The sequence below is a fragment of the Equus przewalskii genome, chromosome 21, assembly GCF_037783145.1.
Source record: "Equus przewalskii isolate Varuska chromosome 21, EquPr2, whole genome shotgun sequence".
NCBI lineage: Eukaryota > Metazoa > Chordata > Mammalia > Perissodactyla > Equidae > Equus > Equus przewalskii.
The window spans coordinates 6,065,601-6,080,640 of NC_091851.1; the positions used below are offsets into that span (position 1 = coordinate 6,065,601).

General features: G+C 45.3%; 1 protein-coding gene across 1 annotated transcript; it reads right to left on the reverse strand.

The window, feature by feature from the left end:
- Position 1: 1 nt before the first annotated feature.
- SCP2D1 (SCP2 sterol binding domain containing 1) lies at positions 2–761 on the reverse strand. Its single transcript, XM_008517776.2, has one exon. The coding sequence runs from the start codon at positions 655–657 to the stop codon at positions 202–204; it is 456 nt and encodes a 151-aa protein (XP_008515998.1). The 5' UTR covers positions 658–761; the 3' UTR covers positions 2–201.
- Positions 762–15,040: the final 14,279 nt, after the last annotated feature.

Sequence of the window (15,040 nt, forward strand, 5' to 3'; positions counted from 1 at the left end):
ATATACTCCAACACTCTTTACTGCTCTAGAACCCTCACTGCAAATTTACAAATCAGCAGGAAAATTAATCAAACTTGAATAGGAAGAATTTGAGTAAAAATATTGGATACTTTTTGTTTTAATCTTCGGTTTAAGCATGATTTCTGCTCAATCTTATAATCAGGGAGAAGTGCTGATCATTTCCTTGGTATTTTTGCATGCTTAAAATTTAGCCCAGTCTTTGAAGACCCTCTCCAGCTTCTGGCCAAGCAGAACTTTGCCACTCACTTTGAACTTGCCAGCAAGGAAAGCCTTCTGAGGATTCATTTTGCCCAAAACCAGCTCCATAAAGACAGGCTCTGGGATTGTGAAGACAGTGTCTGCTGGGAGCCTGGCGGATCCTGGATACATGTCCCCAGCGCCATTCTTCAGGTCAATGGTCCACTGCAGAATGGTCTTCCCATCTTTGGTGATGTCCAGCTGAAAGATGGCATTGACTTTCTTTACCAGTTGGGCCCCCATTTCTTTGATGTGATGGCTAATGTCCTCGAACACGAGGAAGCTCTGGGACTCTGACAGCTCCAGAGGGTGCGGCGTAGCGTGTTCCTGAGCTGACCCCAGATCCTCAGGCCCATCCCCCGCTTTGATCTTGGGCTGATGGTCAGTCCTCTTCCACATCTTACTGTACTGGTCCTCCTGACTTTGCTGTCTGGTTTGTGAGCCGCTGTGGTCAGATTAATATCCGCAGGTCAGATTGTGACATCAGAGGTAAGGCCCAAGTGTGTGTGGGGAGTGAAGCCGGTGTGTGTGCTGCAGTCTTATTGGCCAGATAGAGGCTAAAATGTGACATGGGGTGAGACTCAGACAGGTAATTGTGAGGCAGACCCACACCACCAACCCCTAAACCAATCAGGGCTATTGGTCTCGCAAGGCCAGAAAGGTCTGGACCCCATGTGGGAATAAGGGAAACTGGCCCCAGAAGGTTCTTTGGTGACATGACCTCTGTCTTTCCAATGCAGGCATCTCTCAGTAGCAGTTATTCTGATCCCTTTACAAGCAGATAATCATCAAGGCATAGATCCTGGTGCTGAATTTGGCTTTACCTGGCTGCTCGTGGAGGGCGAAATGCTTTTAGAGCAAAATAGCTGGTTGGAGAAGAAATCGGCACAAGGGCCTGCATCAGAAAGCTTCTAGAAGTACAGTGAATGGGAAAAAATAAGTAAATAAATATCTCTAAGATCAACAGAAGATGCTGCCGGTCTCAGATGATAATTTCATGTAATTGTATAGCCCTTACTTGAACCAAGACACTGTTCTGGGCCCTGTACATGTATTTACACATTCAATCCTCACTACAATGCTCTGAGATAGGTACTTTTTTTTTTTTTTTTTTTTTTTGCTAAGGAAGGTTGTCCCTGAGCTAACATCTGTGCCAATCTTCCCCTATTTTGTTTGTGGAATACCACCACCGCATGGCTTGATGAGCCATGCGTAGGTCTGCACCCAGGATCCAAACCTGTGAACCACCAAAGCAGGGTGTTCAAACTTAACCACTACCCCACCAGGCCAGCCCCGGTAAGTACTATTTTTATCCCCATTTTACAGATTAGGAAACTGTGGCAAGGAGAAATGAAGTGACTTACACAAAGTCACAGAGACAGAAAGTAGGGTAGCCAGGTTTGAACAGAGGTAAAAATGACCCCAGAACCCACTTTTAGTCTGTCTGATGTTTCCTCATGATTAGGTTGAGGTTTTTTGGCAGGACACCACAGAAGCACTCTGGTGCCCTTCTCTGAGCATTGTATTGGGGTATGCAGTGTCAATATGTCCCATTACTGGGTAGTTGACCTTGATCGCCTGATGAGGTGGTATCACCAGGTTTCTCCACTGCAGAGATACTGTTTTTCCCTTTGTGGTGAATAAGTATCTTGCGGGGACTTTGAGACTGCAAATATCCCGTTTCAGATCATACTTCAGCCCACTCCTTTTTGCATCCATCCGTGGTCCATCCGAGTGATGTGTGCTAAGTGGTCATTTTCTACTCACATCGCTCCCTTTAGATTGAACAATTGGAATTCTGCTGTAAGGAAGAGCCTGTCCCTTCTCCCTCATTTCTTTATTTGTTCAATTATTTATTTATCTCAGTATGGACTTGTGGATATTTATTTCATCCTATGGGTCATAATCTATTATTATCATTATCTATTTTCTCAAACTGACCCAGATTGGGCCATTGTTTGCTCCGTCTAGTTGGTGCCTGTGTCCATTCCTGACCCCACTGCTCTTATGTGTAAGTGAAGCTACATTAAACGGAGTTGCTGGTAGCTTTGTTCTCTGTGGTAGGAATGCAGAAAGTAAAAAAAGGCTTCAATACACTTTCTTTGGTACACGATGAATGCACTGGTATTATCAACATGCAGCAGTTAAACAAAACCCAACAACCATCAAAACCAAGTCTTTATTCTGAGGCGCCCGATGTGAACAAGTCAGCTTGGAGAATGTAAAATGACGAGGCAGGCAATTCTCCAGTAAGCTCGCTGGGAGCCACCAGCAGAGAACTGAGCCCCATCGCCACCAGTATCTGCTCTTCCTCAAGGGTGGGGGTGTCCCCTCTGAATTCTTCAGATGGGTCCCCAGCTGGGCTGTTGTTCCTGCCTTAGTGTTCAGAGGAGAATGCAGTTCCACAGCCCATACATGTCCCCTTCATGAGTTTCATCTTTTATGGGTATTTCTACCATTGAGGAATCCCAGTATGAATGGCCAGTATGCACAGGGAAAGGTGCTCAACATCATTAGTCACTGGGGACAGGCAAATGAAAACTACAATGGCTCATCACACACACAAAAAAATTGTAACCATGTATGGTGACTGATGTTATCTAGACTTATTGTGAGGCTCGTTTCACAATATATACAAATATCAAATCATTATGTTGTACACCTGAAACTAATATAATGTTATACGTCGATTGTAGCTCAATAAAAAAAAAAGATAAGCAAAGGTGCTGAATGATTGAGGTGAGGAGAAATATCACCAGCTGGTGATCCCCACCTCTCCAGACTTTTCTCTCCTGTCCCTGCAGGAGCCCTGCAGACCAGCGGGTCTTACACTCCTTTCCTGAACGTTCCTTGAGTTTCCCACCTAGGTTTTTGCATCCCATCCTCTATTTCTATTCAAACTCTGCCCTGCCTTCAAACGTCAGTTTAAACTGCGTCAGCCTCTATCAAGCCCACCACCGCCATGCAGTAGGATCCACGCAACATCTAGCCGGATGCGCTTCTGACTTTGAGGGTCAGCCACAAGCTAAGCTGGGACAGGTGCATAAATGCACCCTGAATCAAGCACGGGGCAGCCTCAGAAAACAATTTACCAAGACTATGGGGTCTGTGGGAACATTCAATAAACAGCATTTTTCTTCCCTACCGGAATTCTAAAGAAATTGAGAAATAAGACAAGGAAAGGCAGGTAGCAAGCAAAATTTTGCCTTTCTCACTGATAGAAGCAAAATTGAGGGAAAGGAGTTAGTGTGAGGCCCCAGTGGGCCTGCCCTCTAAACCCTACAATGCAAGGCCAGAGTTACCCACCTACCTATCGGCCACCCTCCATGGAGGCCTCTGCATGTGAGGCTGGTAGTGAGGGGCACACCCAGGGCAAGTTCTGGACATGGAGGAGCTCGGTTCATACTTCCCAGATTCACCACTCAAAAAAGTCGCCTCATCCAAGTGAGTAAAGGGATGAAGAGAGGCGAGGAGTGGCTTTGGGAGAAATTACTTTGGGGACAGTCCCTCCTTGAAAAAACCAGATTGTGGAGGTGGGCCCTGTGCTCCAGTCAATGCCAGCTCAAGCTGGGGTGGGGGCAGGAGGGCAAGTTCAGGGGAACCTGGCCTTAAAGCATGATTTCGCCCAATATTCTCTTTTTGTGCTTCGTTTTCTGCTCCCCGGCTCCCCTGCCCCTGAGGTTTTGTTGGGTTTTCACAACTCAAACTGAGGGTTCTCTCAGCTGCCCTCACTCCCTCCCAAGCCTCATCCGCCCTGACAGAGTGGATACTCCCTCTGTCGGTACCTGGAAATAAATAAAGAGTCCACTTTAATGGTCAGCTTTGTGACCTGTAAACAAAGAGAATATTTAACATTGTAGGTGTCAAAACACGCTAGTTTGAGTTTTATAAAATAATCTAGATTACAGTAACTCATTTTTCCCATAGGGAGCAGAGTGAAGGGCTGTCAGAATGAAATGGTCAGCAGAAACTAGAAGTTTACCCAGAAAACATTCTATAAATAAGAAATTTGAACACGAACATGGAGCCCAGCAGTGCCCAATAGAGTTTTCTGAGATAATGAAAACGTTCTGTATCTGCACTGTCCAAAGCGGGAGCCACTAGCCATCCGTGGCTGTCGAGCACTTGACATATGGCTGGTACGACTGAGGAGCTGAGTTAATTTCATTTAGTTACAACTAATTTAAATTTAAATAGTCACACGAGATTTCCCATCAGCATCCGGGGAAACAACCCCAACATCGTCCTAATCGCCACAAGGAAGTTACTTGGGCATCTAATGGATGCTGCCCCTGTCTGTAATCACTGAATTACACCAAACATACAAAAATCCATTCCTAAAACCCCCCAAAACTCACCTGAGACTATTACACATGTGGAACAGAGACCAGCTCCCATTGGTGGTATCTGGGCCATGTGAGGGCACTCCATTTTTGGACAAAGCTAAAGGCCTAAAGATACACATTTATACGTACAATGTTTATACGTACTGTTACATTTATCTTTAAATAGGACATAAGCATGCCCAAGTGGGTGATTATTGGATAACTTCTGAGCTCAATTGTGTAAAGTGTGACTGCCTGTAAAGTGAACACATTTAACTCCTTCTTACAGCCCATCCAGATTGTCCCTGATGGGTAAAAGTCGCCTTAGTCATCAATCGCTGCAATACTGCTGCCTAACAAACCACCACCAAATTCACTGGCTTCAAACAATAGGCAGTTCTTTAGCTCCTGAGTTAATGGACTGGTATTTTAGGCTGGGCTCAGCTGGGGGATTCTTCTGGCCTCCTCTGGGCTCACTCACATGTCTGGCAGTTGTCTGATTATCGGCTGGCGAGGGGGGGCCATGTGACACATCCTCCCACAGGCGAACCTAGGCACATTGTCACGGTGGGGGCAGAGCATGAGCAAACACTCCCAACCACGTGAGCGCTGTTGCAGCCTCTGCTTGCCTCTGCTGGCCAGGGAATATCACATGGGCAATCCCAGGGTCGTGGTGGGAGGGCACTACCAGGCTACATGCAAAAGGTGTTATTATTGACTGAATGTTTGTGTCCCCCCAAAACTCATCTCATGAACCTCTACCCCTGCCCTGCACCCCCTCCACACACACACACAATGTGATGGTATCAGGAAGTGGGGCCTTTGGGAGGTGATTAGGATCAGATGAGGTCATGAGGGTGGGGCCCCCATGATGGGATTAGTGTTCTTATAAGAGTAACGAGAGAGCTTGTTTCCTCTCTCTGCTCTCGACCACATGAGATGCAATGAGCAGGTGGCACCCTGTAACCCAGAAGAGGGCCCTTGCCAGAACCCAAGCAGGTTGGTACCCTGATCTGGGATTTCCAGTCTCCAGAATTGAGAAAAGTGATTTCTGTTGTTTATAAGCCACTCAGTCTATGGCATTTTTGTTACAGTAGCCCAAGCTAAGAGAGAAAATTGGTGCTGAGATGTGGGGGTGCTGCTATATAAATACTAAAAATGAGGAAGCAGCTTTGGAACTGAGTAATAGGTAGAGGCTGCAAGAGTTTAGGTGTACACTAAAAAAGTCCACATTGCTGTGACCAGACCTTTAAAGGTGACATGCAAAGAAAAGAAGAGAGCTGTAGAGAAAGGCTCAGCCTTCTCAGAGAATACCTAAGTAATCATGAACAGGATGTTAGTAGAAATGTGGACAGTAAAGGCCATTCCTATGAGGTCTCAGACAGAATTTAGGAACATGCTATTGGAAACCGGAGGAAGGAAAATCCTTGTTATAAAGCAGCAAAAAACTTGGCTGAATCATGTTCATGTTCTAGTGTTTTGGAGAAGGTAGAACTTGCAAGAGATGAAATTGGATATTTAGCTGAATGATCTCTAAGCAAAGTGTCAGAGGTGTAACTTGGCCCCTCTTGACTGGTCAGAGTAAAATATAAGACAGAAATGACTTAAAGACAGAATTGTTAAGCAAAAAGGAAGCACAACTTAAAGATTTGGAAAATTCTCAGCCTATCCATATTGCAAAATATGAGAACACTAAGGGTGTGGCCAATGACTGTTTGATAGGGAAATTTGTATGAGTGTGAACGACGGACTTAATCAGCCACCCCAGAAGGAAAACCACCAGTGGGAACTGAAAGAAAATGAGATGGGAAGGAATGCAGGAAGGCCCTCAGATTTCTTGGATTTTGTAGGATGGAACTATAGAACTATTTGGCTGAGAACACGTCCCATTCTTAAAGACAAGGGAAGAATGATCCCACAGGCAGTTCAGAGATCAGGGCTGCCTCCTTGGTTTCAAAAGTGGGATGACTGCATTGCTTTCAACAAGTCAGATGGCATCTGCCCAAAGCCTTGGGGCTGGGGCCGCCCAGCAGAGCCCTGGGGATGACACCCCTGCCAGTTACAGCTATTGGGGGCAGTACCTCCGCCCCAGAAGGTCCAGAAGGCAGGACTGCCACCCCAGTGGGCCTGAAGGGCAGAGCACAGAACCAAAGAGCATTATGCTCAAGCCTTAAGATCTCGGAGTTTGCCTTGCTAGGTTTTGGAATTCCTTAGGACCCATCTCCCTTTCCTTCTTCCCTATTTCTCCCTTTTGCAACGAAAGTGTCTATCCTATGCCTGTCCCACCATTGTATTTTGGAAGTGTATAACTTGTTTGGTTTCACAGGTTCACAGCTGGTGAGGAATTGTGACTCAGGATGAATCATACCTTGAGTCTCACCCATAGCTGATTTAGATGATATTTAGACGAGACTTCGGACTTTAGATGTTAGAGTTGATGCTGGAATAAATCAAGATTTTAGGGGTTTGGGGGATGGGATGAATGTATTTTGCATGTGAGAAGGACATGAATTTTGGGAAGCCAGAAGCAGAATGTTATGGATTGAACGTATAACCCCATTCATATGTTGAAACCCTGCCTGCCTCCCCACAGATGATATTAGGGAGTGGGGCCTTTGGGAGGTAATTAGCATTAGATGAGGTCATGAGGGTGGAGCCCCCATGAATGCCCTTGTAAGGGTCATGAGAGACCTTACTTCCCCTCTCTACTCTCTACCACGTGAGGATACAATGAGAAGCTGATGGCCTGCAGCTGGGAATAGGGCTCTCACCAGAAACCAACACTCCTGGCACCCTGGTCTCAGACATCCAGCCTCCAGAACTGTGAGAAATAAATTTTTATTGTTTATAAGCCACAGAATCCATGGTATTTTCGTTATAGCAGCCCAGGCTAAGCCAGGTGTAGATCCAGGAAAGGGCAAAGGTCAATAATGTAATTAATCTACTATACCCACAGAGAGACAGTGTCAAGCCCTGGAAGCCTTTCTTTCTGGAAAAATCACTGAACTACACCAAACTCATGTACAATATATTCTAAAAGTCCCAGTAACTTAAGTGAGACTTTTAAACATATAGAACAGAGATCACCCCTTCCCTCCCCTCCCAAAGGCCATCAGTGGCCCACAGCAGGGTGCTCCTACTTAAAGACAAGCTAAAGAAAGGCCCAGAGACATGCAGATACCTAAACCAGAACCGTTATCTTTCCATATGTCATACGCATGCCCAAGTGGTAACTTTTTAAAAATTAGGTAGAATGTATGTTATGCTTTCCATAAATTAATGAAACTCATTTTGAACAAACAAAATTGACACACAGTTTCTAAGATAAGTGATGCACTTTTCCAATGATGTTGACATTACTCAAAACATTTTTTAGAATACCTCTTTTAAAACTGCTGTCAGAAACAAAAGCTGTGTTCTTTCAGGGCCCCATACCATTCAGAATGCGCTCAGCTACCAGCACCAAAAAGAGCCACAACTCAAACGGCTTAACAGTAAAGGGAATTATCTCCCATTAAGGCAGGGCTAGAGTGATGGACCATCCGGCATGCTCAGGGCTGAGGGGCTGCCCAGGACACTGGACCTTCAGTGCTAAAACCAGGAAAGTCCCAGGCAAACAGGGACGAGATGGCTACCCCAAGGTTGGCGCCTTGAGCAGCTCAAAGAGTCTTCAAGGACCCTAGGTCCTCCTTCCCGCATCTTCCGGCGCATGTTCTTCAAAGGCCAGCACCCCTTCTGGCGGCAGCAGTTTGGGGCAACATTCAGTAGAACAATAACAAGGAGCCTTTCCTCCCACGCCTCTCTTTATCTGAACGGCCTATCCTCCAGAAGTCCTTCAGTGACCAGGACTGGATCCAGTACCCTTACCGGGACTGGCTTAGGTTCTTCAAGTCACCTTTGAGGCTGGGCTCAGCCGCCTTCCCTGGCTCCCGGCTGAGTGGAGGAGTGTGGATCTCGGTACCAGGTCGGGTACTGGGGAGGAAAACGCAGTGCGTGGGGCACATCTTGCGTGGCGGGAAACGTTCATCGCTGAGTGTATCCACTCAGGATTTAGTCAGAGAGACAGAAGCATCAACAGTGACACAGCAGTGGGATCTGTTACGGGGATGCGACTCGACATCTGAGGGAGGGCGCTGGGTACACGGCCTGTGTATGGCCGGTGCTTCTGTGTCTGGTGCTGGGCCTGCGGAAGCGGAGGAGGCGGTGACGGTGCTGCTGGCCGCCAGCAGCCCAGGAGTCAGCAGGGCTGGAGGAGGCGCGGCCGCAGAGCCGCTGCAGGCCCAAAGGCGAGGGCGAGCGTGCCGGGACGACCCCAGGCGCCGCCTCCCACCCAGCGCCCGCGCTCACCTTCCAGGGGTAGAAAGGCCACAGTATGGCGTCACTTCCGCCTTCCCAGGCTCGCGCGAGTTCAGTGCTCCAGGTAATCCCGGAGGTCTGAAAGGAAGAGAATTCTGGGAAACGGAAAGTCCACCTTTGCCAAATTGACACGGATCAAAGCCAGGAGCCGGGCTGACTGTGGCGTTGATTTTTAGAAACCACCTAGTTAAAACCTCAAGCTAAGTCTAAGGGATAAAGTGGCCAGATAGGCTGAGCACCTGCATATTGTGGAGGAAAATGTTACTTCATTCTTATTTTCTTATTTTTTTCCACTCACTGCTATGGACTCTTGTCGCCCAGCCAGAGAAAAGTAAGAGGACAGCTTGCCAAGTCTTTGCATCCTTCCCACTAACCCACAGTTTGGACACACTGTTGTGAGGCCTGTGAAGAATTAACTGCTGACGACCCCTTGGGGAAAAGTCAGATGCGATTAATCCTAAGAGCTTGGTCAGCCCCTACATTTTACTAAACTCAGTAAATCAAAAGCACTGTGCCCATGAGACAAATCTCGATAAATTCCCTCAGCAGTTCTGAAAGATTTATCAACCCCAAAAAGGGGTAGGGGGTGGGGTAAAAACCAGAGGACAAGATTTCTGACAGACCAGCAGGAGAGATGCCTGTTTCGGAAGGATGTTTGGCTCAAGTGTGTTATTTAACACTGTAACTGAATACACATGATAGAAGCCCAAACTTTTAAGGTAAAGAGAGTCAGCAAAGATCTTGCCTATTTATTTAAAAATGAAAGCCCTTACTGATAGACATAGCAACATGGGTGAATATAAAAAAATATGCCAAATAGAAGAAGCTGGAGAGAAAAGACTACATAGTGTATAATTCCATTTATACAAAGTTCTAAAACTGGCAAAACTAATCTGTAATGGAAAACAAATCAAAATAGTCTTTACCCTGGGGTGTGGGGGTGGGATTAACTGGAAAGGGGCATGAGGAAACTTCCAGGGGTGATGGATATATGCGTTTGTCAGAATTCATCATAGGGGTGAAGTATACTGACATCTGCAGTTTGTGTTGAAATGCATCAAAAATTAAGATAGTCTATGCACCCCTATATTCATTGCAGCATTATTCATAATAGCCAAGGGGCCGGCCCATGGCCGAGTCATTAAGTTCGTGCACTCCACTTTGGCAGCTCAGGGTTTTGCTGGTTCGGATCCTGGTTGTGGACATGGCACTGCTCATCAGGCCATGCTGAGGTGGCATCCCACATAGCAAAACAAGAAGGACCTACAACTAGAATGTACAACTATGGACTGGGGGACTTTGGGGAGAAGAAGAAAAAAAGAAAAGATTGGCAACAGATGTTAGCTCAGGGTCAATCTTTAAAAAACAAACAAACAATAGCCAAGATGTGGAAGCAACCCAAATGCCCATCAACGGATGAATGGATAGAGAAGATGTGGTATTTTCTACAATGGAATACTACTCAGCCATGAAAAAGACAGAATTGTGCCATTTTCGACAACATGGGTGTACCTTGAGGGTATTATGCTAAGTGAAATAAGTCACACAGAGAAAGACAAATACCATATGATTTCCCTCATATGTGGAAGATAAACAAGCACATAGATAAGGAGAAGAGATTAATGGTTACCAGAGGAAAAAGGGGTGAGGGGAGGGTGACTGGGGTAGAGGGACACAAGTATGGTGATAGATAAAAACTAGACTATTGGTGGTGAGCACGATGCAGTCCATACAGAAAGTGACATATAGTAATATATACCTTAAATTACACAATATTAAAAGCCAATTTGACCTAAATAAAATTTTTTAAAAGAATTTTTGAAAATTTATACATAAAAAATATAAGATAGATTGATGGATGGATAGGAGGATTGATAGATAGACATGTAACAAAATAAATATAGCAAAATGTAAATAGTAGAATCTAGGTGGTAGGTATATAGGTGTTGATGGTTCAGCCTATGACTGAGTTATGGATAGATGTCAACATACTGACTGGGGAAGAGATGAGAAGGAAACCATTAGAAAGGGCTTCATAAAAGTTACAGTTAATTAGGAAAAAGATATTCACAGGGAGGCCAGACATTCAGGATACGTAGTGTGGTTCACTCTGTTCTTTTTAAATGTATGAAATACAGTCACCCCGTTGAATTCAGTTCCTCTCACAGTTACTCAGTGCTTCCTATATGACTCCCCCAAGCTGAGCATTTTGCAAATTTGGTCCATAGAACACTCAGAATCTGTCTCTCCCTCTTGTCCTTTCGGGGTCCTGTACCAGTCAGCTATGTCCTGATGTGCCGCATTACAACCCACCACAAAACGGCAGCTCACGACAATGAGCAATCATTTCTCGCAGAGAAATATGTTTGTGGGGAGGCAGCGATTGGCTGATCTGGGCTGGGTTCATTTGGGCTGGGCTCCAGGTCCCCTGTGTCTTTCATCCTCCTGGACCAGCAGGCTCCCTGGGGCATATTCTTCTCGTGATGACTGCAACTCAAGAAGGCAAGCCCGCCGGCACAAGAACATTTCAAGACTTTGCTCACATCGTGGCTAAAATTCCATTAGCCAAAGCAAGTCACACAGTTGATCTGAACAATCACAGGCCCCCCACACCACCAGAGCTGGAAACGGAGTGTTCACCTCCAGCTCTTTATTATCACTGCAAGAGATTCTGGGGCTGCTTTGGTCCAGGGTCTAGTGACGTGAACTAGAAGCCTCTTCCTGAGACCTGTCTGCTTGGATGGGCCCTCCATGTCTTCCACCACACAGAAAAAACAAATCTTGAGTGTGTAACTACACCAGTTCAAGTAAACTGTTCTATTTTACCTCTTCCCTCAAGGTGGAATCCCGAGGGGACAATTACAAACATCTGGCCACGAGAAGGAATACAGGGCACTTGTTTTTCTGCTTTAGGAGAAGTCAATTAGAGTTTCAATTTCCACTGTTAAATGTCACCTTTTTACAACATCCTGGAGGGAGAGTTGGCAGCCCTGTCGTTAGGGGGAGAAAAGCTCTTTCAAGGAAAGACATTGTTTAAAAAGACACAGAAGGGTCCAGAGATTAAAGGACCCTCTCAGGCTGTCTGCTTTCCCAGAGCTCCCGGTTTCTATTTTGAGCTGAACATTCAGCTTCCCTTGTAGCCTTGAGTGAGCCCTTTTAGCCTCCCTGCACCACTTTTCTACCTTTGCAAAAAGGCATGATAAGACCTGCTGCCGGGGGTGGCATATCAAGTGCTCTGAGGAGCTGGAGGGAAGGAGGCTTCTTGAGGGGAAAGCTGTCAGCATCTTTTCTTCTGATCTCCAGATATTTTCTGTGTCTGGTACCCCTCATTAGAGCATCTGGTCCTTTCTCAGAGAAGTTAGATGAAAGCCAGAATAAATGGAGCACAGAGGATCCCTTCTCTTGCCTCTGCTCCAAAAGAGATATGTCAAGTTGAGTGACGAACGATTACTATTCTTCGCTTGCTAACACTTTGTACCCTATTTTCAAATTAAGGAGTACATTGTTGGTATGCCTGAAAGGTTAAACCTTCCCGCTTCATCACTGCAGTCACTAATTGGGTCTTTATCACAAATTCTGGGGAGGGAACGTTTTGTCCCCCAACCCTTCCTCCCCCAGGCTGGGTGAGACTTTGAGAGCGTCTCAAGTTTCTAAAGTTAAATCATAAATCACTGCATGTGGGGTAGTGTTGCACCTAAAAAGACCCCATCTGTCAATTGTCTGCAACTTAGTTTGAAATGCGTCAAAAAATAAGATGGATTAATGCATTTAAGAAACATTTTTTAATTCTTTTAAAAATTCTTCCCTTTTCAATTATAGGGTCTCGTTTTCTCCGTCTTCTGGTATTTCACCCTCATCTATAGAAGAGGAACTTCTGTCTTTTCTAAAGTATTAGGAGGCAAGGAAGTGGGCAGCTGGAGCTCTCATAATGCTGCCAGCAGGAATGTCAAATGGTTCCACTTTGGACAACAATTTTGAGTACCTAAAATCGCTAGACATTTTTGTTGGATCTATCTCTAGAAGTGGAATCACTGGGCCCCAGGGGATATTTCTAGAGACGTATTAACCAGAAATTTTCACAAAAGGCACAGATTAGAATGTTTTTAGTCAGCCAAATCTGGCAACTGCACATAAGCCCATCGACAGTAGAATGGATAAATAAATTACAGGGTATTCACAGAGTAGGATACTCTACAAGAATGAGAATCTACATCTATACACAACGTAGTGAACCTCATAATTTTGAGCAAAAGAAGCCAGACAAAAAAAAAGAGTCCATATAGCTTCTGGGGAGCTGGTAATTTTCTGATTCTTGACCCAGGTGCTGGTTACATGAGTGTTTTTAATTTGCGAAAAAGTATCGAGCCATATACTCATGATGTGTGCTCTTCTCTATCAGTATATTGTGCTTCAACAAGAAGCTAAGAAAATATACGCATACAGAAAAATTTCAAAAAAGTCAGACTAGAAATAGTTAGGGGAAAGCTACCACCTACCCTTCCAACCTCCCCCCCGCCCCCCGCTCCTCTCCCTGGCAGTGAGGAGAGAGAAGGAGACGCAGCCACACATAGCCTGGGTGGCCCCTTTTCTCCCTGTTCTCAAGTGCTGCCCTGATCCCTCTGTCTTGACGGCCATGACCTAAAAGTGAGAGGCAACGATTCCCCCTTTGTCTGGTCAGGCCAGTGGACCTACCCTGCAGACCCAGGCTCCCCTCCATGGGCATCCCAAATCTGTCCTTAGTGGAAGAAGCAGGAAGCCCTGTCTAGGTGTAGCCCAAGGCATATTCTCTTGTCCAGTCCTGCCAGCAATGGAGGTGCTATTTTGATCTCGAATTTCCATTGCTTGCATCTATTTCTCAAGTGATTCCAAAGACGGAAGAGGCATGATTAATTATCACCCCTTAAACCTCGACAATGTCTTTCTCAGCAGTTAAGAAATGAGGACAAGAATAAATGTACTGCTTTTCTTTTACGGAGCATTAAGACCAGAGACTGTGAGTTCCTTATGGGGTCTGAGAAGATGATGACTGTCCCTTTGGAGCAAGACCAAGTGGGTAATTAGAAAAGAAGAATGAGATTATCTAGTCTCCTTCCTATAATATTTCCCTGCACCACTGAAGAAACCACTTTCCTGGGTGCCCCCTGGGTGGGGATCTAGAGCAGTTTAATGTAATGTCAGAGATTATTCCTTTGCTGAGTTAGACATCACAGTCACCAGTTGCTATAGATAGGGAAAATATAGTCACAATATTTTGCATCTCCTCCCATCAAGAATGGAGTCCATTTCTCTATCCATTCAATCTGGGCCTGGCCATGTGACTTGCTTTAGACAATGAGGTGTACCAAACATGAGATAAGCAGAGGTTTGAAAAGTGCTGCACCATTGTACATGCCCTCTCTTGCTACTGGGAATGCTCTCATCACCATGTGAAGAAGCCTGGGCTAGCCTGCTGGAGGATGAGAGACCACAGGGAGTGAGGCCCCAGCTATGCTAGCCAAGGCCCCAGAAATAGAAGTGAGATCATCCTAGACCTCCCAGCCCCAGCTGAGCAGCCCATGTGAGAAGAGCCATTTGGACAATCCATAGAGTCTTGAGAAACAAAAAATATGTTACCACTGCATACATGTCAGAATGGCCAAAATCCAAAGCACTGACAGCACCAAATGTTGGCAAGGAAGTGGAGCAACAGGAACTCTCATTCACTGCTGATGGAAATGCAAAATGGTACAGCCAGTTTGGAAGACAGTTTGACAGTTTCTTGACAAAATTAAACATACTCCTATCATACAATCCAGCAATTGCACTCGTTGATATTTACCCAAATGAGTTGGAAACTTAAGGTCCACACAAAACCTGAACACAAATGTTTATAGCAACTTTATTCATAATTGCCACAAATTGGAAGCAACCAAAATGTCCTTTAGTAGGTGAATGGATAAATAAACTGTGGTATGTCTAAATAATGGAATTATTCAGCACTAAAAAGAAATGAGCTATAGGCCATGAAAAGACATGGAGGAACCCTAAATGCACCTTATTAAGTGAAAGAAGCCAATCTGAAAAGGCTACATACTGTATGATTCCAAGTATATGACAATCTA